General features: G+C 33.1%; 2 protein-coding genes across 2 annotated transcripts; both read right to left on the reverse strand.

Moving 5' to 3' along the window:
* On the reverse strand, positions 1 to 22,547 carry LOC120218913 (UDP-glycosyltransferase 91C1-like). Its single transcript, XM_039215801.1, has 3 exons — positions 21,929 to 22,547; positions 132 to 139; positions 1 to 15 (listed from the first exon to the last, which is right to left on the reverse strand). Exons 1-3 carry the CDS (start codon positions 22,545 to 22,547, stop codon positions 1 to 3), a joined length of 642 nt encoding a protein of 213 aa, XP_039071732.1.
* LOC120218789 (serine/threonine-protein kinase tricornered-like) lies at positions 2,296 to 8,912 on the reverse strand. Its single transcript, XM_039215681.1, has 13 exons — positions 8,674 to 8,912; positions 7,451 to 7,625; positions 6,618 to 6,701; positions 6,178 to 6,419; positions 5,799 to 6,027; positions 5,258 to 5,337; positions 4,665 to 4,749; positions 4,200 to 4,331; positions 4,004 to 4,117; positions 3,875 to 3,913; positions 3,646 to 3,730; positions 2,838 to 2,888; positions 2,296 to 2,749 (listed from the first exon to the last, which is right to left on the reverse strand). Exons 1-13 carry the CDS (start codon positions 8,853 to 8,855, stop codon positions 2,697 to 2,699), a joined length of 1,551 nt encoding a protein of 516 aa, XP_039071612.1. The 5' UTR covers positions 8,856 to 8,912; the 3' UTR covers positions 2,296 to 2,696.
* Positions 22,548 to 26,643: the final 4,096 nt, after the last annotated feature.

Genomic DNA, 26,643 nt, shown 5'->3' on the forward strand with positions numbered 1-26,643 from the left:
TTATTTAATCACCAACTTGGAAAAGAAAAACAAGTGCCGGGTGAGCAATGAGATTCCAATTTGGATCACTTGCATTATAAAAGGATGATAACTACGACGAATAGAACAGGAGAGTATGATGCACTGCATACCTGACAGCCTCCAAATGAGCAGTAAGTAAAGTTGCTTACACTGATTCATTCCAATTGATGTGCTCTCAACTTTCAGCATCATCTGATGAGGATCATCCATCTCTGCTCTCCCACTACACATTGATGTAAATCTCCATAAGGGAAGGCCTTGACATTGACCCATAGACTTTCAGCCCAAAGTCTACACTTGTAGAGAATAAATTATAAGGGAACTTAATTCTCAACCTGGATGAGGCAAGATGCTTGGGCTTTTTCTATAAAGCAAGTTGAGAATGATCAATACTATATCAAGCATAAGCATTGAACTACAGTGATAAACAGTACAAAATATGAGCCATTACAGCTAAGCTTTCAACAGTGACCTTGAAGTCGCATTGCCTTTCAAAGAAGAAATAAAATAGAAAAGAAATGCGGATGGCATTCTGTTGGAAAATAATTCTCAACAACAATGTACATGCCAAGACAAGAACATGGATATTCTGGATTTACCTCCCCCGTAATGCCAGGTTTATCAGAATGTTGCAGATGGCTTTCTAGAATACAACCTCAGGTGCTCGTATCCAAGACAGCAATTTGACCTGCAAACATTTGGACATTTTACTTGGAGACAGAGAGAGATGGGAGGGAAGGAATGAAATGCAAAATTAATTACAAATAGCTAATTAGAGCATAACCTAGAAACACAGTAAAAGGAGGCTAAAATTTGATGCCACAAGCCACCACCTTTGAGACTTTTAGTCTGAAGTTGATAAAAATCTTACCATATTTCCTGAGATGTTAAAGTGAAAACCTGCAACTTCAAGTAGTAAAGCAGGGAAGTTATGAGCTAACTGTCCCAGTCAGTCACCAAAATCATTTTTCCTGATTGAAGAAGCACAATCAATTATTTTATTGAAATCTCGACTGAACCTCTTAGCCTTGGAAGAGAAACTGAATCATGAATAAACCAGAGGAAAATTAATACATCTAATATAGCAACTTTTAACTGTACTTGCAGTTGGCAAAGTGAAATAAAGACCCATAAACCAAATATATGATTATGTTTGCAAGTTGTAATCCGTCAACATCAATGTTCAACCATGAACCCAGATTTTGTCCTGGTAGTTGCAAGTCATCCAATACATCCAGGCTAAACTCTTCTTTTTCTCTGGCATTATTATTGGCAGTTATCTCACTTGACTTGGATATAAAAGTTGATGTTTTTGGTTGCTCAGACATCGTGCCAAGAAGGCCATTTACAGAAACAGAAAGTAGAGTTGTTTTCTGCTTAGGCATGACTTTTGACTTAGTTTCCCCGTTAACATTGGATACTGGTCCACCAATCTTATTGGTTCCTTTTCTAGATAAAACCTCTACCATGCCCCTTCCCTTCTATGTCTCTCTCACTCCTCTTTCCCTTTGTACTGCTTCACAAAGGACTTCCAATGCCTGACTGGCCACTAGACTTCCAATATGTTAATCAATAAATTTTGATAAATATTATCAATTATTTAATTATATAATTAATCATTGATTTGGTTGGTCATAGTATCTATGACGAATTGTATGATTGATGATTATTATTTAAGAATGAGAGAAACAGAATCAACGAGAATTGGGAACAATTTGTAAATTTATTAGTGAATTTGGGAGAGAAGGCAGGAATTATGGATTTATCGTATTTTTATTTCATTTTTTTAATTAATCACTGGTATTCGATCTAGTGATCGATTAATTCAGATCAAGTTTTGCAGAGGCCCATTATGAGGACAACCCTCCAAACTCAGTTTGCTTTATTCGCAAACGTAAGATTTTGAATTCTAACCTTGCTTAAAGAATCTAATATTTCATCCCAGTAGAATTAAGATAATTACCCTAAAACATTTGTTCTTATTTTATACTGAACTTTTTTTTACAACATTTGCAAGGTAAATTTTAAATTTCATAAACAGCCATATATTTTTAAAATTTTCAATATTCCTCCAAAATATGTATCATGTACAAATCCGACAGTAAACGAGCGAATAAATATTCATTAAAAAACAAATAAATGATTTTAAATCATTAGAGAACATAGTACAATTCATAATTTCAAAGCTCCCTTGTTTTTCCCCCCTCTAATTTTCCTCTTTTATAATGAATGAAAATTCAGGTTGGTTGGCTATGTTTAAAGACAAGCTAAAGCTCCCAATGACAAAGGTTTAGAATTTGCAATTCCTTTACCAAAGAACAATGCTTTAAAATAACACCAACAAATATCTTGACTCACAGAGTCTACAGCCCTTGACTTCGAATTTAAGACAATTTAACTCGAGACTAAATGGACATAAAACTCTTGCTTATAGCACTACCAACCAACCCCGTCAAAGAACTCTAACTAATAATTTCTGTACACTTATTGGTGCGGCAAAAAAGTGGCAGCAAACTTCAATAAATAAGCAGATCATGGTGTAACCTGACTGAAAATAAGCAGGCAGACCCATCAATCAGAATAACAAGAGCTTGTTTATCCATTGTGCATGGTGCTATACATGGAAAGGATCGAGCCACTCCTCAAAGTGACATGCATGCCATCTCTTCTGATGGTCAAAGCATCCTTGTTTCCTTGTCAGTATCAGAGTAGTCCACACCAGAATCACCTAAAAGGGAAACCCATTCGTGAGAAAAGTTTAACTCGATCAGGTAAACAGGATACAGACCTGAAATATGATAGTCTAGGAATCTTACTGTGGAATGAGTCGGTTGATGACTGCCTTTCTGGTCCAAATTCCTTTATATCTGCAGCAGTTGAATGAATGCTAAGAAAATTCCGTGTTTGGAAGCAAGACAAACTCGAATGGCATTTAAAACAACACATGCATATGCAGTTGAGATGCTACAACACAATTCGATTGAATGGTGGCATTCTCTGCTTGACTTGCTAAGCTAAAAAGACTATCATCTAACAGTCAAACAGTATGCGGTATGAATAAAATGAGTCGCCCTTGAAAGGTTCATCTAGTCCATTGCAGCAGAAACATCCCTTACGTTATAAAACTTGCAGCTGAGATTAATGAAGTATTCAGAAGGAGCATTTTATTTCAAGACTAACAATATTAGCACAGAAACATCCCTTACGTTTTAAAAAAAAATTGCAGCTGAGATTAATGAAGTATTCAGAAGGAGCATTTTACTTCAATGAAGACTAACAATACTAGCACAGAAGGAGTTTTGCATTAGCCGGTTAACAGCTGAAGGGAAACCATAATGTGACTCAAAAAACATGCGTGTAAGTGCTGGCTTGTCTGAAAGACTCAAAAACCATAATTCGACGGAGGTTATGTAAAATAAGAAATAATACACAACAGTGTCCTCGAATGCCAATGTTTATAACCAGCTACGTAGGTCAAAGCTTCAATGGACTTGTAAGTTTTGATAAAAAAATCAACATAATAAAGGAAGACAGTTCTAATAAACATAATTACAAATTATGAAATCAAAGATTTGAAAGAAAGAGACAGTTGAGGTAACATTCAAGGAACAAAGAATCTCTTACCAAAAGAATGGCGTAACCCTTTAACAGCCTCAAAATTCTTGTATGTATAGCCCACAAAATTAAGATCTTTAGGAGCTAAAAACGTCTGTCAAGAAGGTAAGAAAAGATAATGGTAAGTTATTCAAAATTCAAAATTAAGATCTTGGACTAAAATATAGAATATTCACAGCAAAACAATGGTTAAGTTATTCAAAGTTCAAACTGTATCACCAATTGAATTCATAGGTACCTTCCTTAATGGCCCAGATCCTGTTCTTGGAATGTCCACCTGTGATGTAGTCAGAATTTCTCAACAGTGGTCCCCAATAAAAAATTGTTAAATATAGAGAAAGCATGAATGTGAATCATAATAACTCACCTCGTCAAATTTCATAAAATTCTGAGTATCAAGCTCTCCCTCAACATGTGGTTTAAATGCTGCGTCCATCTCATAGAGTTTGTCCCATTGAGTATCTTTGAACCAAGGATGGCCCTAATATACTCATTGTTATTATGTCGAAAATAAAATGTTAAGGAAAAAGGGAAACAACTATTTTGGTATGCTCAGAAATTACTTTAATTTGATCTGCTCCTAAGGTACCAAGCCTATGGTCAGCATCACAAAGCAATTTACAAATCAAATCCTTTGCTTCGGGTGTCAGCCTTGTTTCTTCTGGAAATTTCAAATGATTTTTCCAGTGCACAATCTGGAAATTTCAATGGAAGTATTTAATTGTTTATAAGAGGTTCATATGAAACGGTTAACACAACAAACTAATTTAATATAACACTCAACATCACAACACAATTGTACAAAACAAATTGAATTAGTCGAATACTAACTTTACCTTAAATTATTGTTAAGACTACCAAAAGAACAGAAAGAAGCACGACAATGAGGAAGACGAGATACGTAATGGGGTTATGAAGAAGGGAACATGAACATTTAAATAGGATAATTGAAGTTAAAAGCTAATTCCCCGTGGATCAACTCAAAATTGCTGTAAAGTTTGAAAACAAAACTTTAAAGCAAATAAAACCTTTCTGCATGTCGTCACTGGATCATCAGAGTAAAATGGAGGATAACCAACAAGCATTTCATACATGATAGCACCAAGTGACCACCTGAAACAGGTTAACTGATGAGAATTTATTAAAGAAAAAACCCAATTACCTTATCCATTATGATTATATAGAATGCTTAGCACAATTTACATAAAAGATCTCTGTTAAGTCTATTCAGTTATTGCAGGAGGGAAGTCTTCGGAGAGAACTTTTATATCCAAATGCAGCTTACTTTAGATCACTCTAACATTTTTCTCACTAAATTCTAAATATCTTGAAAATGACAAATTAAAAGGAATATTCATCTTTGTTTATATAAAATTATCTTTTTTAGCAAACATGATCTTTTTTCGTAGGCATTTTCAGACCTTGGTGAAATTAAAAAAAGAATAAGACCGGCATTCCCTCAACCAAATTTTCTTGGAACAAACTATTTTGCGTTAAAAATTTAAATCACACATTCAGTTAAAAACATAAAAAAAAAGCAGATGAAGAATGACAAAATGACAAAAACCAGACATAAATTTTACAAGTCTCATGACGAAGTATCATTCAACTGAAGTCATACCAGTCGCACTCCATGCCATATCCTTTCTTCAGCAGTACTTCAGGGGCAATATAATCTGGAGTTCCAACTGTTGAAAATGCCTGCCATTGAAACAGGAAGAAAACAACCGAAGGATAATTGACAGAATAAATAATTCTGTGTATTTCTTGATTCTCTCCAGAAATTCACTTAAAAGGATGCAGCCTCTAACAAGGCATACTAGCAACAGAAGAAAAACGCAAGGAATAAAAGATAGGCTTAATCCTACAGTTCAATTCATTCATTATCTAAAAAGATATCAAATAAATGGGGCTAGAACTTTGGTTTATGCAACTTCAGCAAATACACTTGCTGATTCACTCAACGATTCATAGGAGTTTAAACCTAATTACCCAGCATGTTATTAATCCACCAATTTATTTTAATCCACTATGATATTACCATCTCTGAGTTTAGATTACGTGATTCTCAGAAATGAGATCACTAAACAGGCTTCCGTTTACATGCATGCACACATCAGACTGATAACATGCAACTTAACAAAAAGAAAGTATGATAGTACCAAGTTCCTCCTGTTAAGCTGCCAGTGCTGCAATTGTTCCAGGGGATTTTTCCAGCGCCTTCCTTTACCAGAATCAACATCCATTGATTCATTCAAATTCTCGTCATCAAGAGTTTCATTTTCATTTATAGAAGATAAATTTCTACAGTCTAGAGGCTTGCAAAGACCAAAGTCCGAGAGCTTCAAATGACCATTTTTGTCCAACAGAAGATTATCAGGTTTAAGGTCTCTGGAGAAAGGACAAAGAAACAAACACAAGTTTGTCAGATATTGATAAAATTCACAACAGATGTTGCATGTTAGAAATTACACAGCCTTAACAATATTCCACATTTATACTACCCAATATTCTGTTGGCAACCAACAAAAGGCTACTAACCTGTGAATGTAATTATGCTTATGAATAGATTCAATGGCAAGAACACTTTGAGCAATGTAAAATCTAGCCACTGTCTCAGTTAGAGTGTCTTCTCTAATCAGCAAAGTCATCATGTCACCACCAGGCAGATACTCCATGATTAGATATAAATACTCTGCATCTTGAAAAGAATAATAGAGTTTCACAATGAAGTGACTGGCAACTTCTGCAAGCAAATTCCTCTCAGCTCTCACATGTTCAACCTAGGTTATAGGCACAATCTGTGAGTCTAAAGAAATGAAACAAGTAGCAAAACAACACGATATATATATATAGAGAGAGAGAGAGAGAGATTTTACAGCATCATGAAAACATGTAGAAAGAACAACAGAGATGGAATTTTTAAAACATGCCATGAATGAATAAATTGAGCTTAAATGACCAAAGATTTCAGATCTCACCTGTCCTCTGCTAAGCATTTCTGCTTTCTTCAACTTTTTCATGGCAAATATATCACATGATTTTTTCTCTCGGCACAATCTTACCTGTAAAATAACAACGAAATATGAACAAAACCTCCAACATTGTAACAGAACAGTTGAACATTTAAAAAGATTGAGATAAACAAACAAAGACAAGAGAAACTGTGTTAAAGGAATCTTTATCTCAGGAATGTCTAGCAGCTAAATTTGAACTCCTATAAAAAAGTTATACAATAATAGCACACAGAGTCCTGATCAATTTTAATTTGGAGGATATGTTCTTTTAATGAAAAACCAAGGTACCATCTATATAACTTCGTGCATAAAAGAACTGGAACTTTGAATTTTCAAGTAATGTCTATGAAAAAGGATTGTCACGTCTCAACCAATACAACAGAACCGAAGCATCCAAAGTAAGTTTATTTGGAACATATTTAATCAGCTTTTCTAGATGAGTGTGATCCTACCACAAGGCTAGCAATGTTGCAACATGTTTAAATTCACATTAGACACCAAAAGTTCTACCATAACCTATCTTAGCTATCACTGTCTCTAGCATTACATACACAGTAGTTCATGAATGCTATTTCTTTCTGTCAGTTGTTTAACATTTAAAAGTCTGATATCAAGTGGCACGGGCTCTGTAATTATTATTTTTCCTTCCATTTTAACAGAATTTTTTTGCTTTTCTTGCAATCCTTTTGCAAATTTCATGCTAGTCTCTACACAGCTTGATGGTTCTTGCAGTAAAAGAGGGAAAAGGACAGAAAGGATATTCTATGAGCACTATGAAAACTGTTTGTAGTTCTAACCTCTCCAAAAGCACCTCTTCCAATAATGGTTAAAAGATGAAAATCATCAACACAAATCTTGTGCCTTTTAAGCCGCATATAATCTGATTCTTTGCGCTCCAACTCCTTTAGCAAAAATATTTGCTCCTCTTGTGGAACATCTGAAGATGCCAACTGCTTTTCCAAAATCAAACGCCTGCAATTTTGCCAGGTTAAACCAAAGTCACAACTCTTACAGTTATTCTTTTCTCAATAACTGTCTCCCTTAGAACTACAATCATCTAAGATAAATACGTGAGTAGTTACAAGGAAATCAAAAAAAAAAAATTGCAACCCACGCATGAGACTCTTTCTGCGTACAGAGAGAAAATAAGAAAAAACAATGTGTGCAAAAAAAATGCCACTTTCTGTGACATATCTAACTCAAACATCGCGGTTTTCATATAAAAATACGCACTCAAACAAAAGGGGTTGGCGGATATAAATTCTGGACCTTCCATGGCCTCTGTTGGTCGGCAGCTTCATTCCTTCTTTTGGAGCTCATTTTTCCAGCTGCGATGTTCATAGAACAATGGACTTGTACCGGAATATGTCATTTTCATCGAATAAAATTTTTAATTTCTATTTATTTCTTGACCAACAAATTCACTAGCGGGTTGGAAAATGAGCATATATATTCATCACATGAAAACACTTTTATGTGTGTATGTTCTGGGAACTCTAGACAATTGTTCCCATGTACATAGAGCAAATAAAAGGACAAGAAAAATGAAAAAAAAACACACTCAAAATCTGTTTATTAAATGATCTAGACTCACTTCTCTTTATTTCATTGCAAATCTCCCACTCCCATCCAAATCCTACAATAACTTTGTATCAGCATGATGTTCCTATAATCTTTTATAAACACTAATTAATTAAGCAAATAGGCCATTATAAACAAATTTCCCTTGATTAGCACCCAATTTATAACTTTTAAAATGATTTTCAATTCAATGGACCAATGCCATGCAATATATATATATAAACTAAACGTGTTATACATTCCAGCTTGAAAATCAAAGACAACACAACCAAAAAACAATCACAACTGAAAATGCCCAAAACAAGATCTTCGTGAAAGAAACATCCAAAGAAAAAAAATGACTCGATGCCGTGCAAAAACAATCAACAAATCACAAATGAATCATATAGACATAATTAACATGCAATGCATTTATATACATAAAAGATTCTCACTATACCTTTCTTTGCGATCTTGGATATGTTTCATATGGGATTTATAGTGGCTTTCAATGAACTGCTTAGCCGCAGCCACCCTTTCAAGCGTCAAGCTGGTCACACCATCCCAATCTTCCTGCTCTTCCTCCACTCCCTCTTCCTCCGCCACCTCTTTTTCTTTCATCTCCTCCTCTTGATTCTCCATTATTATACCTCTCGATCCCTTTCTCTCGCTCTTCTCTTTCCCCTTATAAACGAAATAAGAACTCTCTTTTTTTAATTTTCTTTTATGGTTTTTGATGATCGTGACAACGAAGCAGGCCCCGGGGGGTGTTCTCGGCTTATTACATGTAGAGACAATAAAACCTGGAAAAAAAAGGTAAAAAAAATAAAAATAAAAATAACAAAGCTTTTCCTCTACCCCTTCATAACAATTTAACAACCCGGATTCCTTTCCCGACACGTGGTGAATTACCGTTGGTTTTGGCCCCACAAACTCAGTGCTTCTGACACGTAGGATTTTATCAGCGTGGACCAGCATTTAGTGGTCAGATTTGAGAAATGAACGGTCTTCAATTGTCGATGGTTTTGGGGTTAGATGGGACCCTTTACTAGCTGATTAACGATCAGGGGAAAACATAGCACATCAAAGTGTGTACCGATGTTCGTACCTGATCATATGCCGATGACTCTATATTTATCGGTGAAAGATATGACCTACTAAAAAGTCAGAGGGTGTGTTTGATTCGAAGAATGTGAGATTTTTATAAGAATGAAATTCATATTTTTCGTTTGGTTGGTCAGGAATGTCATTCCCGATAATCTTACATTACTAATAGTGAATTTTTTGAGGTATATTACCGAGAATGTCATTACCTCTCTTTCCTTAGGTATTATTGGATTACCGACGTTTTGGACTAAAATACCCTTAAAAAAAATTTCCTTTTAAAATATCTTTATTCTGTCATTGAATAATAAAAATTCTACGAAGGTTAAATTACAAATTTATCCTTAAAATATTTTAGATTTACAAAAAAAAATATAATTAAAATTTTATATGAAGCTCAGGATTTAAAATAAAATTTTATTCTTTCATTAAAACTTTTTTATATTTTTAATTTTGTAAAAAAATATTTAAATTATATAAATTTAATTTTTTTTAAAGAAAATATATAAATATTTTACAACTTGTTAAAAAAATAAATATATAATAAGGACAATTTGATCAAATATACATTCCAATAATCTTTTATTTCTTTAACAAAACAAGGTAATCTTATATTTCTGCTAAACCAACCAAACACAAAATACAACATTCTCAGTAATCTTATTCCTTGATAATATTTTATTCTCAATGATAATATTACATTCCGTGAACTAAATACACCCTGAAATGTTGTTGTACTCGAACAATGGATTCTGTGTGAAGATAGCGTCGTACTGGCACAAAAATTATGATGATCATATTTAAATAATAATCATTATTAATTATTATTTTTAGATATTAAATTTTTTCAAATATTTATATAGGAATATTTTAAATATATATTTATTGATGGATTGAAAATAAGTATTTATATGTGTGCTATTATTATTGGTTGATCTATATTCGTATTCGTGCTAATATTTTTTTTAATAAATATCATAATTATTTCTTTTTTAGATAAAATTCGTATAATCTCTTTTATGTATTCTCTTTTTATCCTTCACGATCATTAAAAAAATAAACTTGTAAAAAAGACACCTTTAATCTATTACATCAATTATGTAATCCAATTAAACCTCTGTTAATTAATGATTAGACAGGTCACCTAGAATAAAAAATATTTAATCAATCGTACCTTAAATAAACGAGACTAATTTAAAATGCTATTATCCTAAATGATATTAGAAAGAGTCATTTTGATAATTAAATAAAAATTGATATAATTTTAATATTTGTTTATTTATTGTGATGCTTGGGTAATCTAACCCATATCTTGGATACACAAAGATAATGGAAAAACAAACAAACAAATAAATAAAGGATTCATTAATCGTTTAAATTAATTGATTTTGATTTTACAAATTATAATTAAATATGGTTAAATTAATAAATGTAGATTTTGAAATTTTAATTAAAACAATTATTTTTAATATTTCACATGCTAATAACTCACTCTTGAAATGGATGATCTTTGGGTTCTGCTTCCTGCAATGCTCATCTATTTTGAACTTTGATGGAGAAAGAAAATTTAAAATATAATTTGTTAAGATAAAGTTTAAAAATAGTAAAAATTAATTGCAACGAAAAATTTTATCAATAGCATACTTTTTTAGGTTGTAAAAATAAAATTTTAAATTAAACAAGTTGTAATAAAAAATGTTACGTTTTTCATAATATTTTTCGACTACAATTGAAAATATTATACTGTTCATAACATTTTTTATTGTAAGCTTGAAACTTCATCACAATGTAACTTTTCAGTTGCAATCGAAAATATTTTAAATTTATATAACTTTTTAGATTGAATATGATAATATTTTAGATTGAAACTGTCTTAAATTAGTTTCGCACATCAAAATTATCTTGCTAGAGAGCTATTCATTCTCCCACAGCTTTGTTACGGTACTATAATACTAATTGGGTGAGCATTTCATTGAATGAGTAAAAAAATTTGAGTTATTCAGTTAGCAAGTCTTATTTTAAAATTCAAATTTTATTTTATTTTTTGAGTCGGACTTATAAAATTTAAGTCGAATCAAATAAAGTTATTTGAGTTTCTGTTTAAGTTAATTATAAATATTTTATAATATTATAATTCTATTTGATTTCAAGTTTCCAACTTAAAACAATCTTCTATAATTGTATACAATATACATATATATTTTTTCATATTTAATATATATATATATATATATTTCTTCATATTTAATATACACATATAAAATTATTCAAGTTCTATTTTATAACTCAACTCGAATTTATTTTTAATTGATTCAAATTTAAATAAATTTTAATTCAAATAGAATTTATAAAATTATGTGTTAAATTAAATCAAATTAATTTTTTTTAAATTGAATCAACTAAAAAAAATTAATCCAGCTAGGTTTTGCTCACCCCCTAATACTAAGTAAAGACAAAGAGAAGGCTATAGATCCATAATGAATAGATTAATTTGATTGGAGTATACTCTGTGTTCACATCATATCACCAATTTGTTTTGTCTGAAAGAACAAAAGTAGGATGATGCAACATCCAATCTCTGCATTTGGCATCACACCTCTTTTGACTTCTTTTACCACATCTATTGTCCAATCATCGATGACGTGTCGACATTTAAGCAAAATGCTAATTGCGTGCATTATAATGTATCCGTTTTTCCTTTTCTAGTCAAATAAAGATTTCACCTATAGTTTCCTTGAAATACAATTTAAAAACAATTATTAAAGAACAATAACATAGGTTTATTTAAATTAATTTTGGATTAATTAATTACTTTGATGAATAAGGATCGCCGCTTAGGTCAAACTCTCTCTAAAATTTTAAAGTCCCTCGCTTGTTCCCTTTTTCATCTTCTTTAACAGGCGGAGACTCCAGTAAGGCTGGATGCCGACCGTCTATTATAATTTATATATATTAGTTTTAAATAAGTTATTTTTATGGCACGGATTCTATATTTTTAGAGAAAATCGCCTCAGTGACCAAAAAAAAGTTATAATATACGATTTTAACCAACTTTTTTTGGATTTGCCAAAATGACCAACAAAATCGCAACGCGAAATAAAAATCGCAACGCGATCCCCAGAATCGCAAATCAGTTTCCAGAATCGCAAATCAGTTTCCAAAATCGCAACGCGATTCTTGAAAATCGCGATGCGATAGTACAAATTCGCATTGCGATTTTCCAAAATCGCAACGCGAATATGAAAATCGCAACGCGAACACATAAATCGCAACGCGTATCCGTAAATCGCAACGTGTATCCGTAAATCGCAACGCGTATGGGTAAATCGCAATGCGTATCCGTATATCGCAACGCGTATCCGTAAATCGCAACGATAATACATAAAATCGCAACGCGTATCCGTAAATCGCAACGCGATATTTAAAGCGCCATTATAATCGCTACGCGTATTTTATTTTCAAATTACAAAAAGAATATTAAGACAAAATCCCGTAATCGCAACTCATAACCTAAAACCTAAAATCACAACTCAGTCCCATCTCCATCTCTCACTCTCTACGGCGAAGAAATCCGTCCCCATCTCCGAAGATTTCCGTCCCCATCTCCGGCGAAATCCCTCACAACCATTCACGGTCAGAAATCCCTCACAATATTCAGAAATGGAAAATCAACCTCCGAGGGTTAGTTTTTTTAATTATTTTTATTTTGAAATGTTTGCATTATTGTAGGTTTTTCATATTGAAACTGATGATAAGTTTACTGGTCATTTCAATAATAGATTAACCATTTCACTTAGATTTCATTTCGCGTTACGATTCTGTCGTTGCGATTTTCATTTCGCGTTGCTATTCTCTCGTTGCGATTTTCAAGTTAGTATTTGTCTTTGTCTTTGTTCTGTCTTTTGGTTGAAGTAATGCAATCCATTCAAGTTTCAATTTGCAGAAGAGTCGCAACGAGATAAATGAAAATCGCAACGAGAGAATGACTGTCGCAACGAGAGAATCGCAACGCGAAATGGAAATCGCAACGAGAGAATCGCAACGCGAAACCAAAATCGCATTGCGATTTTCATTTCGCGTTGCGATTCTCTCGTTGCGATTTTCATTTCGCGTTGCGATTCTCTCGTTGCGATTGTCATCTCGCGTTGCGATTCTCTCGTTGCGATTTTCATTTCAACCAAAAGACAAAACAGTGTTGCAAATTTTAGTTTAAAGAATAAACTACTACTTTTTATGTTTATTGTTTTTGGTATATCTTCACAGTGTAGTTTTTGGTATATCTAACTTGGTATGTTTATTGTTTTTGTAGAAATTTTTTTTCGGCTCAATTGACCTTGAGAAATAAAGCCAGCCCGATTCACATGGGGTAATATATCGAAGTATTGAGAAACCCCCACCGGTTCCGGACATGATGGATGAGAGTTGGCTCTCGTATGAGTTACCGGCCAGTACCATACCGGTATCTGAAGAGGAGAGGGAACAACTACCGGACACAATTTTGGATAACACCCTTTGGGCTAAGACCGCAGTTGATTTTTATCTACATGAGCGGAGCAAGGGGTGTTTCACTGACATATGCAAGCTCACCGATGATATCTTTTTGTTGCTTGAACGGCCTTGGTGGGGCGTATTATTAGGGGTCGAAGACAATGGCTATTTCGATGGGGGGGTAAGTCTTATATTTTTCTTATATTTCAATTTGATTAATTTTTTTTTTAAATTTATGTAAGTCACTAATATATGTCTTTTTTTGTAAAACAGCATATCGATGCGTGGGTGACACGTCTTCTAATAATAAGAAACTTAAGAAAAATAAAAATATACGATATACAATAATGCCGACGTCTTTTCACGCCGTTCACTTGAAGAATGCACGAGATGAATCATTTGATTTGGGCAATGGACAAACTAAACTTTATCCTGCATGGTGGGAGGTCGATAAGGTTAGTATTTATTTTAGATTGAGTTTAAAGGTTTATGAAATAAGTGCGCAAATGAATGAATTATTACTTATGATTGCAGGTGTTTATCCCTGTTTTGGAACGTAAACATTGGATTCTCGTCGAGCTTCAGCTCCCATCCCTTAAGACAATAGTGTATGACAGCATGATAAATTACATATCATTGGCTGATTTAAGAGATGTTATTAAGGGATGGAGCTCTCATTTGGCTAAATTCTTGGATGCGATCAATTATTGGACTCGTTCTGGAAACAAGAAGCCAAAGAAGCTCAATATTACAGTTATTAGAGACGAGACCGCGCCACAACAAACGAGCGGAGCCAGAGGAGATTGTGGTCCTCTCGTATGCTTGGCGTTGGAGCGTTTGACGACGGGAAGCATCAAGTATCTACCTCCCACCGATAGAGATAAAGCTGCAGTAGGCTTGTGGTTTCGGCATTATATGGCTAAATCGATATATACGAGACGCTGCCTACCTGCATCCGCGTTATAAAAATGTCCATAAACAATTGGTAAGTTTATATACTTATAAATGAAAATGTTTGGTTAAGTAATTAGAATTCAATAATTTGCGTAGAAAGTGTTGTTTGAACAAATGTTTGGTTTCTGCAGGTTAATCTCAGAAGTGAACTGCGTGAAAATGATGTCGAGCTGCAAAAGTTGATTCAATAGTTTAATTGATTGTTTTTTGATTGTTTAATTGATTTGTAAAAGTTGATTCAATTTTTGATTGTTTAATTGATTTGTAAAAGATGATTTGTAAAAGTTGATTTGTGTAATTGATGCGAACATAATTCTTATTCTTATTTGTGCTTGTTTAATTGATTGAAATGTAATGGTTGATTTTGTTGATTTCAATCTGCATTATGTTGAAGGCAAAAATGACTATCGCAATGCGAAATGAAAATCGCAACGAGAGAATCGCAATGCGAAATGAAAATCGCAATGCGGAAATGAAAATCGCAATGCGTTTATAATTTCGCATTGCGATTATCTCGTTGCGATTTTCATTTCGCATTGCGATTTTCATTTCGCATTGCGATTCTTTCGTTGCGATTTTCATTTCGCATTGCGATTTTCATTTCGCATTGCGATTTTCATTTCGTATTGCGATTTTAATTTCGCATTGCGATTATGTCTGTTCGATTTTCATTTCGCATTGCGATTTTCATTTCGCATTGCGATTCTCTCGTTGCGATTTTCATTTCGCATTGCGATTTTCATTTCGCATTGCGATTCTCTCGTTGCGATTTTCATTTCGCATTGCGATTTTCATTTCGCATTGCGATTCTCACGTTGCGATTTTCATTTCCGCATTGCGATTTTCATGTTGGGATTTTCATTTCGCGTTGCGATTGTATTTTCCGTGTTGCGATAGTCAAATGCATGCCTAATAGTGATAACAACTGAATAACAAGAGTTGGTTAAGTCAAAATGGTTGGCCTGAGTCATTAATTCAACTGAAAATGTTAAAAGTTCACACATAAATCCACATAATACAACGTTTGCATATGAGCTTTTGATGGCAACGTTTACATAATACACATAAAATGTTAATGTTAAAACGTTTACATAATACAACTGAATAACAACGTTTACATAATACAAAGTTCACACCATATGAGCTTTGGATTTTGATGAGGATCCATATTTTGGTAGAGGAAAAGATGATTTTGATGGCACTGGTGATCCACATGTCAACCTTGTATGACCACTTTCCTTGCACCGACTACATGTCGATCTCTTCTTCTCTTCACCCTTAGACGGTATACGATCGTGACTTTTTGGTCGGCCAGGTAGCCTTCTGTCCATGGCTGGTGGCAAAACTGTTTGTAAGTCATCTGGTATGTCCCACTCAGAAGGATGTGGAATAGGGTAGACAATCTCGGCATAAGTCTGTCGATAAACTTCTGTAGTGTAGCAATCCATAGCGTATGCGCTTGAATCATCTTGGTTTAAATGAAGAGCAACTTTTATAACATGGCCACACGGATAACCAGATGTTTGCCATTTCATACAACTACACGTCTTTGCATTTAGATCGACTAGCCCATTTAAGTTATTATCCAGTACTTGAAACAAAGTGTTTGAACATGGTTCAACTCTCCATGACGTTGACTTCACAACACGTTTCGTTATCTTTTTTTCAGTCCATGGTGTAACACGATGTTCCAATGTTCCTGTAAATTTAAATAAACAATACTTAGTAAAATATATAAATATGATAAGTTACGAATTCAAAGAAATAATACCTGCATGGTTTCTTTTCTTGTAGTACCACTGTTGAATAGAGGCTCGAAAAAACTCCATTAACATAGTAATGGGTAATTTCCGGGAATGACGACTTAGAGCGTTGATTGATTCTGCACTATTAGACGTCATGAAACCATATCTTGCTCCAAGTTGATGTACTCTTGACCATCTTTCAAACCCGACATCTTCTAGTGTTTGAGCACACTGAGGCAAAACACGTCTTAAACAATTTATATGCTTATTGAAATCCACTTCCCGATAAGCTTTTACAGCCTTCCAGTATGTCCATTTGTGCTTTTTTATACCAGCAGACCTTGATTTTAGATTTCTATAGAAATGAACACCATAAAGTCCATGAAAAGCATCTGGGAAACACCTTCTAACAGCGTTGTCAATTGAGTTTGCCCTATCGGATATGATTGTCAGATTGCTAATAGGACCTATGCAATCCCTAAGATGCCCCATAAACCATGTCCATGAATCAGAGGTTTCAGATTTGCCAACCCCGTAAGCTATTGGCAATATCCCATTGTTAGCATCCATGGCTACTGCTAATAAGTTTACTCCAAGGTATCGACCTTTCAAATGTGCTCCGTCAACTATAATAACTGGGCGCATGCAAGTAATAAACGAACGAATCTACAAAATAATATACACAAGAAATATAATCATTTAAATGTGAAATGCATGTAACTAACAAAAATGAGTCAACAAAATTATATTGATTTACTAACCGTAGCACCAATGGCGATAAACAGCAACTCAAAGCGTCCATCTCTATCTGTTTTGATATGAGTTACCGACCCAGGATTTTTCAGCTTTAAATTGTGACAATAAGCCGGCAGTTGGGCAAACGATGCTTCTGGCGACCCCCTCAACAATTCCAAGGCATAACATTTGGCTCTCCAAGCTTGAGAATATGATATACTAATCTTGAACCGAGCATTCATGTCAGTCATAATTTCATGTCCCCGATATACCCTGCCATTCAAAAACATTAACTCAGCCAGAAAACCACCCAACACCTTTTTGTTTGCCTGTCTATGGTGAGGAAAAACTTGGGTTCTTGAACATGTATGTTTATCAATAAAAGTCCTAACTTGAAACATTTTGCAATCTTTTATTCTCTTTGCAATCATACGCCACGTACAGTTTTTGTCAATCATACACCTTGTTTCGAAACGATCTTTGCTTGATTTGTTAACTTTTAGTTGATAGCCATCTTCCACACATTTCGTATATAAAGCTATCTTCAAGTCTTCCTTTGTATCAAAACAATCATCTTTCTTGATACGAAAAACTTTTGTGTAACAATCAACTGCTTTCTTTATCAACTCTTCTTCCGGTATCTGAAGTAATTCTGGCATATTCCAGTTATACGCCCGTGGCATTTTCTTTTCTTCGGGGACTTTTTCTTCTTCTTTTTCTTCTTCAGGATTATATGAATTACAGAATGGATGTTCAACATGTTCATTCACAGTCGTAACTTCCTCCTCATTATCATCAACATTACATTCTTCGGCAACGGCTGTTTCATCATCAAAATTCGGGTATTGACCAATATCAATATCATTACACGCATGGTCTGTTTCTTCTTCTGAAACATCATCAAAATCCGTGTATTGACCAATATCAAAGTCCGGATATTGACCAAGACCAAATTTCGAATACTGACTAGTACTCACAATTTTTTCTGTTGGCTCATCATCGTCTAACTGGTCAATACGAAAACCGGAATTTGGTGCTGAAAGTTGATTGGGATTTGGATTAGAGAAAGGTTGTGGGTTTTGAGAAAAACTTAGTTGATTACTACCCGCTACTGACCCAACAATACTACTTCTAGGTTCAACAACATACAATGTAACATCATCTTGTGAAACACTAATGTAAGCAATGAATCGTTCAACATCTTCATTGTCGGTTAACAAATAAACTTTACCATTTCTCTGATAAGATAGCCTAAATCCACTTAGGGGCTCTAAATTCAATTTATTTGAACACGTAGCATTAGAGTTTCATAAGTTAACTTTTGTAAAGACAATTTTAGTTGAAGATTTATGGGTAAAGGCATATATTGTAAAACACCATTAACATTATCCCATGACCCTCCAAAACACAAATCTATCCAAACATGATCAACATTAGATGATTTCATGGTTGTAACTAAACAAACGAGATGCGAAACTAAGACCTGTTGCCGGATGGGGAAGGATGTCGTTGGATATAGGAACGGATGTCGCCGGAGAGAGTGATAGATGGAGATGGAATGAGTTGCGATTTAGGGATTTAGTTTATGATTTCAGTGTTATATACCCAAAATTTCAGTGTTGTGATTTACAGATTCTCGTTGCGATTTACGGATTATCGTTGCGATTTACAGATTCTCGTTGCGATTTACGGATTATCGTTGCGATTTACGGATACGCGTTGCGATTTACGGATTATCGTTGCGATTTACGGATACGCGTTGCGATTTACGGATACGCATTGCGATTTACGGATACGCGTTGCGATTTACGGATACACGTTGCGGTTTACGGATACGCGTTGCGATTTACGGATACGCGTTGCGATATACGGATACGCATTGCGATTTACCCATACGCGTTGCGATTTACGGATACACGTTGCGATTTACGGATACGCGTTGCGATTTATGTGTTCGCGTTGCGATTTTCATATTCGCGTTGCGATTATGGAAAATCGCAATGCGAATTTGTACTATCGCATCGCGATTTTCAAGAATCGCGTTGCGATTCTGGAAACTGATTTGCGATTCTGGGGATCGCGTTGCGATTTTTATTTCGCGTTGCGATTTTGTTGGTCATTTTGGCAAATCCAAAAAAAGTTGGTTAAAATCGTATATTATAACTTTTTTTTGGTCACTGAGGCGATTTTCTCATATTTTTATAGCATACTTTTTTTCTTTTGACATGATTTTTATTTTTCTTATTAATCGTTTGGTTGTTATTTTGTTTAATTTTCTTAGGGGTGCATTTGACATCTCATCCATTGATTAATATTACACTTATTTATTATCTTGATATTTAGATTGGATTTAGATACACGATTTATGTTCGAATATAGGTGTCACACACATTTGACTTTAATTTATGATTGTCGGTGATCTTTCAGTAATTTAAGTCATATCGTCTTTCAATAGTTAAAGACATAAAATGTAAAATCATTTTGGATAAACTATCCTATGGGTCACTAAATTATGGGGTGACTTTACTTTAATTATTGAATTATGAATTTAATCTATTAAAATAGTTTTAGTTAAACTTACTGGTAACAGAACTGTTAACATGATAATTAAACATATTTATATAATAACATGTTTAATCCTTGATGCTTTTATATTTTATCAATTTGATCAAAATTAGGATAATAAAATATTTGATCCTCATTACTTATACATTCTATTAATTTATTATTAATTTAAATTAAAATTAATTTAACAAATATAATCATAAAATGAGACGATGACATTGTTCTATTAGTAAACATTAATAAGGAAGATAAAATAGGAATAAGAAGACTCAAACTTGGAGGAGATAGGTTTAAAAGCACCTAACCATTGAATCAAGTCCAAAACTTGATTAAAGATTGACTACAATTTATATATATATGTTACTTTCTTTATTTTCCTTTATTGTTTTATTTTTAATTAAATTTAGGACCAACTTGATCTAATGTGTAAATAATAAGGAACAAATGTGCAATTATACAAATTTGCTTAAGTGTCACGGTAGTAGATCCATTAACGGTTAGTGGCTTAATTGAAACTATTTTAATAGTTTAAGCACTTAATTGATGAAGTTCATAATTAAGTGGTCAAAATAAAACTAACCCACTAGTTCAGTGACTCGCAGGGTAGTTTAACCCATTAATTTTGATAGTGAAATAAATGAGGGTAGCTTAGCCACATGACAAGCTTCCATATATTGTACAAGGCCGAGACGTCTTAAGCAGAGTCCTTCACAAAGCTGGTAAGATAATCAAACTAAAATCATATGATTCCATCACCTATGTTTTATAGGCACTTACTTTTCCACATTAGAGGCTACTAGAAATGGTTTTAGTATTTATGAATTCTCAATCCAGAAAGGGCCAAATCACATTAATTTTGCAGCGATCCTTGAACCAAATATCTTGTTAATTTCAAGGAAAAACAACCATGACGTTGACACATAACTGTATATTATCATTCCATGCATATTTCTTACTATAATCGTACTGGTGGTTTCAACCATATTTCTTTCTAGAAATCGTACAATGTTTTGGTCTGGCATTCGAAGCTTTATTGCTGTCTGAGTCTCGATTCTTATCATCTAACCCTATTATTCTTACCGAGCCGGGTGTAGGCCTGCAGGTAACGATGTCCATTTATTTACGTTGGGCCTAATTTAAGTTATATTTTTATCATTAAATTTATTGGATGGATAATTTTTATATACATATAAATTAGCAGCCAAGACTCAAAATTATTTTCCCAAAATATTAAGCACACTTTATTCGATTCTTCTTTATGGATTACAATAATTTAACTATTTCAACAGATACATTCTCTCTTAGAAAGCAAAATGTTTGGAAGCTCTACAGGAACAAGCTTCGATATAACTTAATCAAACCCGACGTTTGTTAGCTGAAGGTGCGAACTCTTGAATGAACCGAGTGAATCCATCCATGTAATTATTACTCAACTCTTCGTTTCCATATATCTCTCTCATTGCCCACGCATTTGCCCTAAGCACCTCTCCTTCTGGCTCCACCATCACCTGTCTGATGGTCGCAGCCACCGAGTCGCTTGTAAATGAACCGTCCACTTCATTTCTCTCTATTTCTAACCCAACTTTCCTCCCATGCAACAATCTAGCGTTCATCCCCTGATCCGCACTTGCCCCAGAAAACGCTATCAAAGCCCGCCCGAACTTGAGTCCCTCGATTATTGAACTCCAACAACAGTGAGTTAAGAAACCCCCAACGGAAGAGTGGCTAATATCCGTAACCGAGGTGCCCATTTCCATAACACCAAGCCCCTGTTATATACTCGTTTCTCGAACCCTGGAGGGATTATGTCCTGATGATTATCATCCATCTGCCCTTCAATAAAGGGCAAATTGGATTTCTCTATCCCAAATGCCAACTGGTGCATGGACTCTTCACTTAGATTCACTTTGCTACCAAATGCGATATAGAAAACTGACTTCTCTCTTTTGGTGTCAAGCCAACTTTTCACACCTTCCCATTTATCATCTCTTTCATCCTCATTTGATGTCAGTTATGGAGGCAACCACCCTACAGGAACGACAGGTTTCTGGTAAAGCTTAATGAGCAATTTAATATCGTCTGGTTCGAACTCGAAGCAGGCACGCAAAGTTACAAATAGGGAACCTTGAACCAAGAGTCCCACCCGTTGGAAATCAGATACATCGTCCATGCATTGTTGGTGGTTCACTATCTCATAGAGCTTCAAAGCTACATTGCAAGGATAATCTATCCACTTAGGGACGGCTGTGAAGTCTTCCGGTCGTTTTCGACCATCACCAAGCAAAGCTGATGGTGGACCCATGAAAACCATGGAAGTGGCATTGAATAAGCATAACAAAACTGAGTTGATGCCGAGTGGAGTTGTAATTCCAGGTAACCAGTAAGGCTCAAAGTCATGTATTATCCAGTTAACGTTAGAATTCTTGACAAACTCGGTTAAAGGGACATGGAGCTTGTCATACGCTTTTTTAAGGTAAGGAACTTTGTCGATTGGTACCTCAGATGTGGACTCAGCTTCTGGAGGTAAGCCATGAACATGAGGAAGAGAAAACTGGACGAAACTTATGTTAGAGGAGAGATGTGGGGGAAGTTTAGGGAGGCGACCGATGTTTTTAGGGGTGGATATATAGGATATTCGATGCCCCTTTTGAGCTAAGAATTTGGAAACCTCGAGAAATGGCATTGTATGACCATAAGCTAGCCATGGGAACATCGCTATGTGAAGCTGTTTTGTTCCGTCCATGATGTTTCCTTGATGCTGGTCTAAAGACTGAATACGACTTCTTCATATTGAGATGGATCAAGCCTGAGCCTTTTTATAGGCGGTTATCTCCCTATCAAAGAGATTTTTCGTAATATATATAAATCTGTTCTATGTTTTAAAAATAATCACTGTTAAAATTATATGAAATTAAATAAAATTATTACATTAAAAATAACACTCCTATATATACAAATTGAAAACATAAATATTAAACAAATATATATTAAGATACACGCGATTAAAAAATACAAATGTTATAACAATAAAAAATCAATTCCTTGTGCCAAGAAAATAATATTAACAATAACATATTTTGTTTGAGCATTTTATAAGAAATAAAGTTAATGGTAACTATTTTTATACAAATATATAATACCTTAAATCTACTTTGATTTTTTCATAAGTGCCCATCATTTTTTTGTCAATTAAGTGACAACTTTGTAAATAATTATAAGATACACCACTATTAAGATCCCCAATGATGAACGTTTGTTTACTTCTATTGGTTGTAACTTTAATAATTGTCGTTCACAATTTATTAATTCGATACGTTCAATAAATATTAATTATGTTAAAATTTAATGAAAAAGAAGGAAACATTAAGGATGCTTTTTTGACAACTTTTGTACTTATGTATGTTCAATTATATTTTATTTATATATTTTCCATAAATAAATTTTTTATATAAATAAAAATCATTAATTTTATTAAAAATTATAATTACAATGATAGTTTATAACCATAATTATAAACTAAGTGTATAATTAGGACATTTCCTACAACCATCAACACAAAATTAGTCACTTAAGATTATATAAGATTCATACAAAGAAAATGTTAAAAACATATCCAAAAAAGCTCGAACAAGATAAAGATGTGAATAGATCTGACTGCATCGATAAATGAACTATAATAAAGGATTAAGCTACTGCAATAGGACCGACAATCGTGAGTCAGAGTCAAATGTCATGAGAAAACTATCTCCGAACACAAACCGCACATTTAAATTTATCTAAGGGTCCAAAGCAGGGCAAATCAACAGAATAACAAATAAAACATCATCTTGATCATTTGAGGTGATGTCAAAATCAACCTTAAAAAAAGAAAAAAGAACAACCAAACGACCAATAAAAAAGACTGAAAATATACCAAAAAAAGAGAAAATGCACCATAAAACAGTGATAAAACACAATGATAAAACAGTGTACCCTTACAATTTTAAAAAAAATTAATTTAGTCCCCGCAAAATTTTAAAAATTCATAATAAGCTTTAAATTTTTTTAATATTCTTAATTAAACCTCTCCCATAATTTGAAAAAAAAAATCTCATCAAGTCTCTCAAATTTTCAAAAATTTTAGTTAGACCTCAATTTTTTTAAAAAAAATGTAAACTGAATTCTTCAAAATTTTTAAAATTTTTAATTTAAATCTCTAATTTTTTTAAAGTTTAAAGTTACCCAAAATCTATCACCAAAGTTATTAGAAAAAAATGTAATCGTACCATGAAGACAGAGTTATTAGAAATAAAAAAATAAAAAATAAAGATTGCAATATAAAAAATAGATGAAAAAGAAGGAATACCGACAGTCGACGATCAATACTAAAATTGATATCACTATCGTCAAACAAAACTAAAGATAAAAGACCAAACAACTTGAAAGAAAAACAGAAAATACTTCCTAGGTGATAGTTTATGTTATATAAGTTTTGATATATTCTTATATCTATTTAGTATTTGTATCCATCTTCTTACGTGTTATAATTCTTATTAATTTTTTTTGGGATACATTGGATCTTTCATTTACCTCTAATATAAATAAATATTGATACATTGAATGTTTCATTCATCAACTCCTAAAAAACTATTTTAAAGGATGGGCCAATTGCTTTGCTTTCGCCCAATACCCAATCTCATTAATTTGTAATTTCTTCTCGCTTGGTTTAGCCGCCTATGGAGTATAGTTGAGTTATATTTATTTTTAGGGTAAAGTATAAAAATGGTCATTGAACTTTTCAAATACTTGCATTTAGGTCTCCCAACTTTAAAACTTTCAATACAGTCACCAAATATTTAGTTCGTTTGCAATATGGTCCCCGACGTAACGATCGTTTCACTGCCGTTAGGGTAAATTATATAAATGGTCACTAAATTTTCCAGGCGCTTGCATTTAGGTCCCCCTAAATTTTAAAACTTGCAACACATTCATCAATTACATTATAAACCCCAAATTCTAAAATACTTCAATTACATTCTAAACCTCAAATTCTAAAATACTTCAATTACATGCCCAACCCCAAATTCATAATCCATTCTCAAAATCTGCCATAACAAATTGAACTTGAAGCAGCAACCCTAATACTTATAAAATTTAAATCAAGTCGAATTGAATGTTCGAGTTTCTATTTAAATTTAATTATAAATATTTATCATATTATAATATTATTTTATTCTAATTTAGTTTAGTTTATAAAATAGTTGGCTCGAAATTTGTTCGATTTGAGTTTATAAAATTTAAATCAAGTCGAATTGAATTGAATTTTCGAGTTTATGTTTAAAATTAATTATAAATATTTATAATACTATAATATTATTTGATTCTAATTTAAATAGTTTTTTAACCATATACTATACATATATTTCTTCATATTTTTCCATATGTGGTATACATATATCATACAGAGTCAAAGGACTTAACTCAAACTTAAAAATTAATATACTGATTACTAAAAAATTTGAGATATTCGAGTTGTATTTTACAACTCGATTTTAACTTGAAATTTTTTTAAGTTGAGTTTATGAAATTACAACTCAAAGTTAATTTGTATCAATTTTTTTGAATAAATTCAAGTCGAAAAATACTTTTTCGAATTGAATTGAGTATTGTTCACTTATAGTTGGTTAAATCTAACTTTTAAATCCTAAACCCAACATAAGCACTTATTGTTATGGACCCAAAATGAACTAAATGTTGGTGATTATGTTGGGTCAATTGGTGGGGAAATTTAGCATTTAGGGTTATGTTTTAAGGGTTTATGGTTGCTGCTTCAAGTTCAATTTGTTATGACAGATTTCGAGAATGGATAATGAATTTGGGGTTGGGCATGTAATTGAAGTATTTTGGAATTTGAGGTTTAGAATATAATTGAAGCATTTTGGAATTTGGGGTTTATAATATAATTGATGACAATGTTGCAATTTTTAAAAGTTGGGGGGACCTAAATGCAAGTTTCTAAAATGTTCAGTGACCATTTATATAATTTACCCTAACGGCATTGAAGCGGCCGTTACAGTCGAGGACCATATTGCAAACGAACTAAATGTTTGGTGACTGTATTGTAAGTTTTAAAAGTTGAGGGACCTAAATGCAATAATTTGAAACTATTACCCACTTTAATTTTCTTTTTACTTTTACTTTTCCTTTTCCTTTTTCTTTCATTTCATTTATCTTTTTTATTATTATCTTTGAGTTGTGAATATCTCTACAAATCAAATTATCGTATGAATTTCTCTCATTTTGACATCATCAAACTAATTAACGCATCATTCCTACTTTCTTGATTGGAAGACATTATGATTTCTAACAAATTTAATCTAACGTCCAACAATAAGATAAATAAGCAAAGAAAACTTGCCTTCCGTAACTAACATTGGCTTGAAAAGAAGAGTAGAAACTCAAGAAAAAAGTTTCTGTTCATCCAATTATTTATGATTTATAAACTACATGTACTCCATTGGATAACAATTAGTCAATTCGTATAATTATATTCTTATAAATATTTAAAAATATTTTTTTATTCAATGCATAATTAAAAATCAAGTAAAAACGTACGAACCAATTTACTTAAGTGATTAAATGATTAATTGTTATTCCTAGAGGACACGAATTCGAGTTCAATGGTGATTGAATGTTTATTGTCAAATGGTTGAGGGTACTTAGAACATACACTACTTTGTAATCACTTTTAACTTAATAAAAAAATAAATAAAAATAATGAAAAACGACGTTGTTAACACGATAATTCAAATAATTTCCCCCAAAAATGAGTAAATATAAATTTGTACAAGTATGAACAT

Source organism: Hibiscus syriacus, unplaced genomic scaffold, assembly GCF_006381635.1.
Source record: "Hibiscus syriacus cultivar Baekdansim isolate YM2019G1 unplaced genomic scaffold, ASM638163v2 tig00110201_pilon, whole genome shotgun sequence".
Taxonomy (NCBI): Eukaryota; Viridiplantae; Streptophyta; class Magnoliopsida; order Malvales; family Malvaceae; genus Hibiscus; species Hibiscus syriacus.

What these genes read in the sequence shown, in the direction of transcription:
- LOC120218789 (XM_039215681.1), bottom strand. Translation starts at nt 8,855, where the DNA reads ATGGAGAATCAAGAGGAGGAGATGAAAGAAAAAGAGGTGGCGGAGGAA. An exon ending in AAATGCTTAGCAGAGGACAG is followed by an intron (nt 6,420 to 6,617) that starts GTGAGATCTGAA and finishes CCTATAACCTAG; the next exon opens with GTTGAACATGTGAGAGCTGA. An exon ending in AAGCATAATTACATTCACAG is followed by an intron (nt 6,028 to 6,177) that starts GTTAGTAGCCTT and finishes TCCTTTCTCCAG; the next exon opens with AGACCTTAAACCTGATAATC.
- LOC120218913 (XM_039215801.1), bottom strand. Translation starts at nt 22,547, where the DNA reads ATGGACGGAACAAAACAGCTTCACATAGCGATGTTCCCATGGCTAGCT.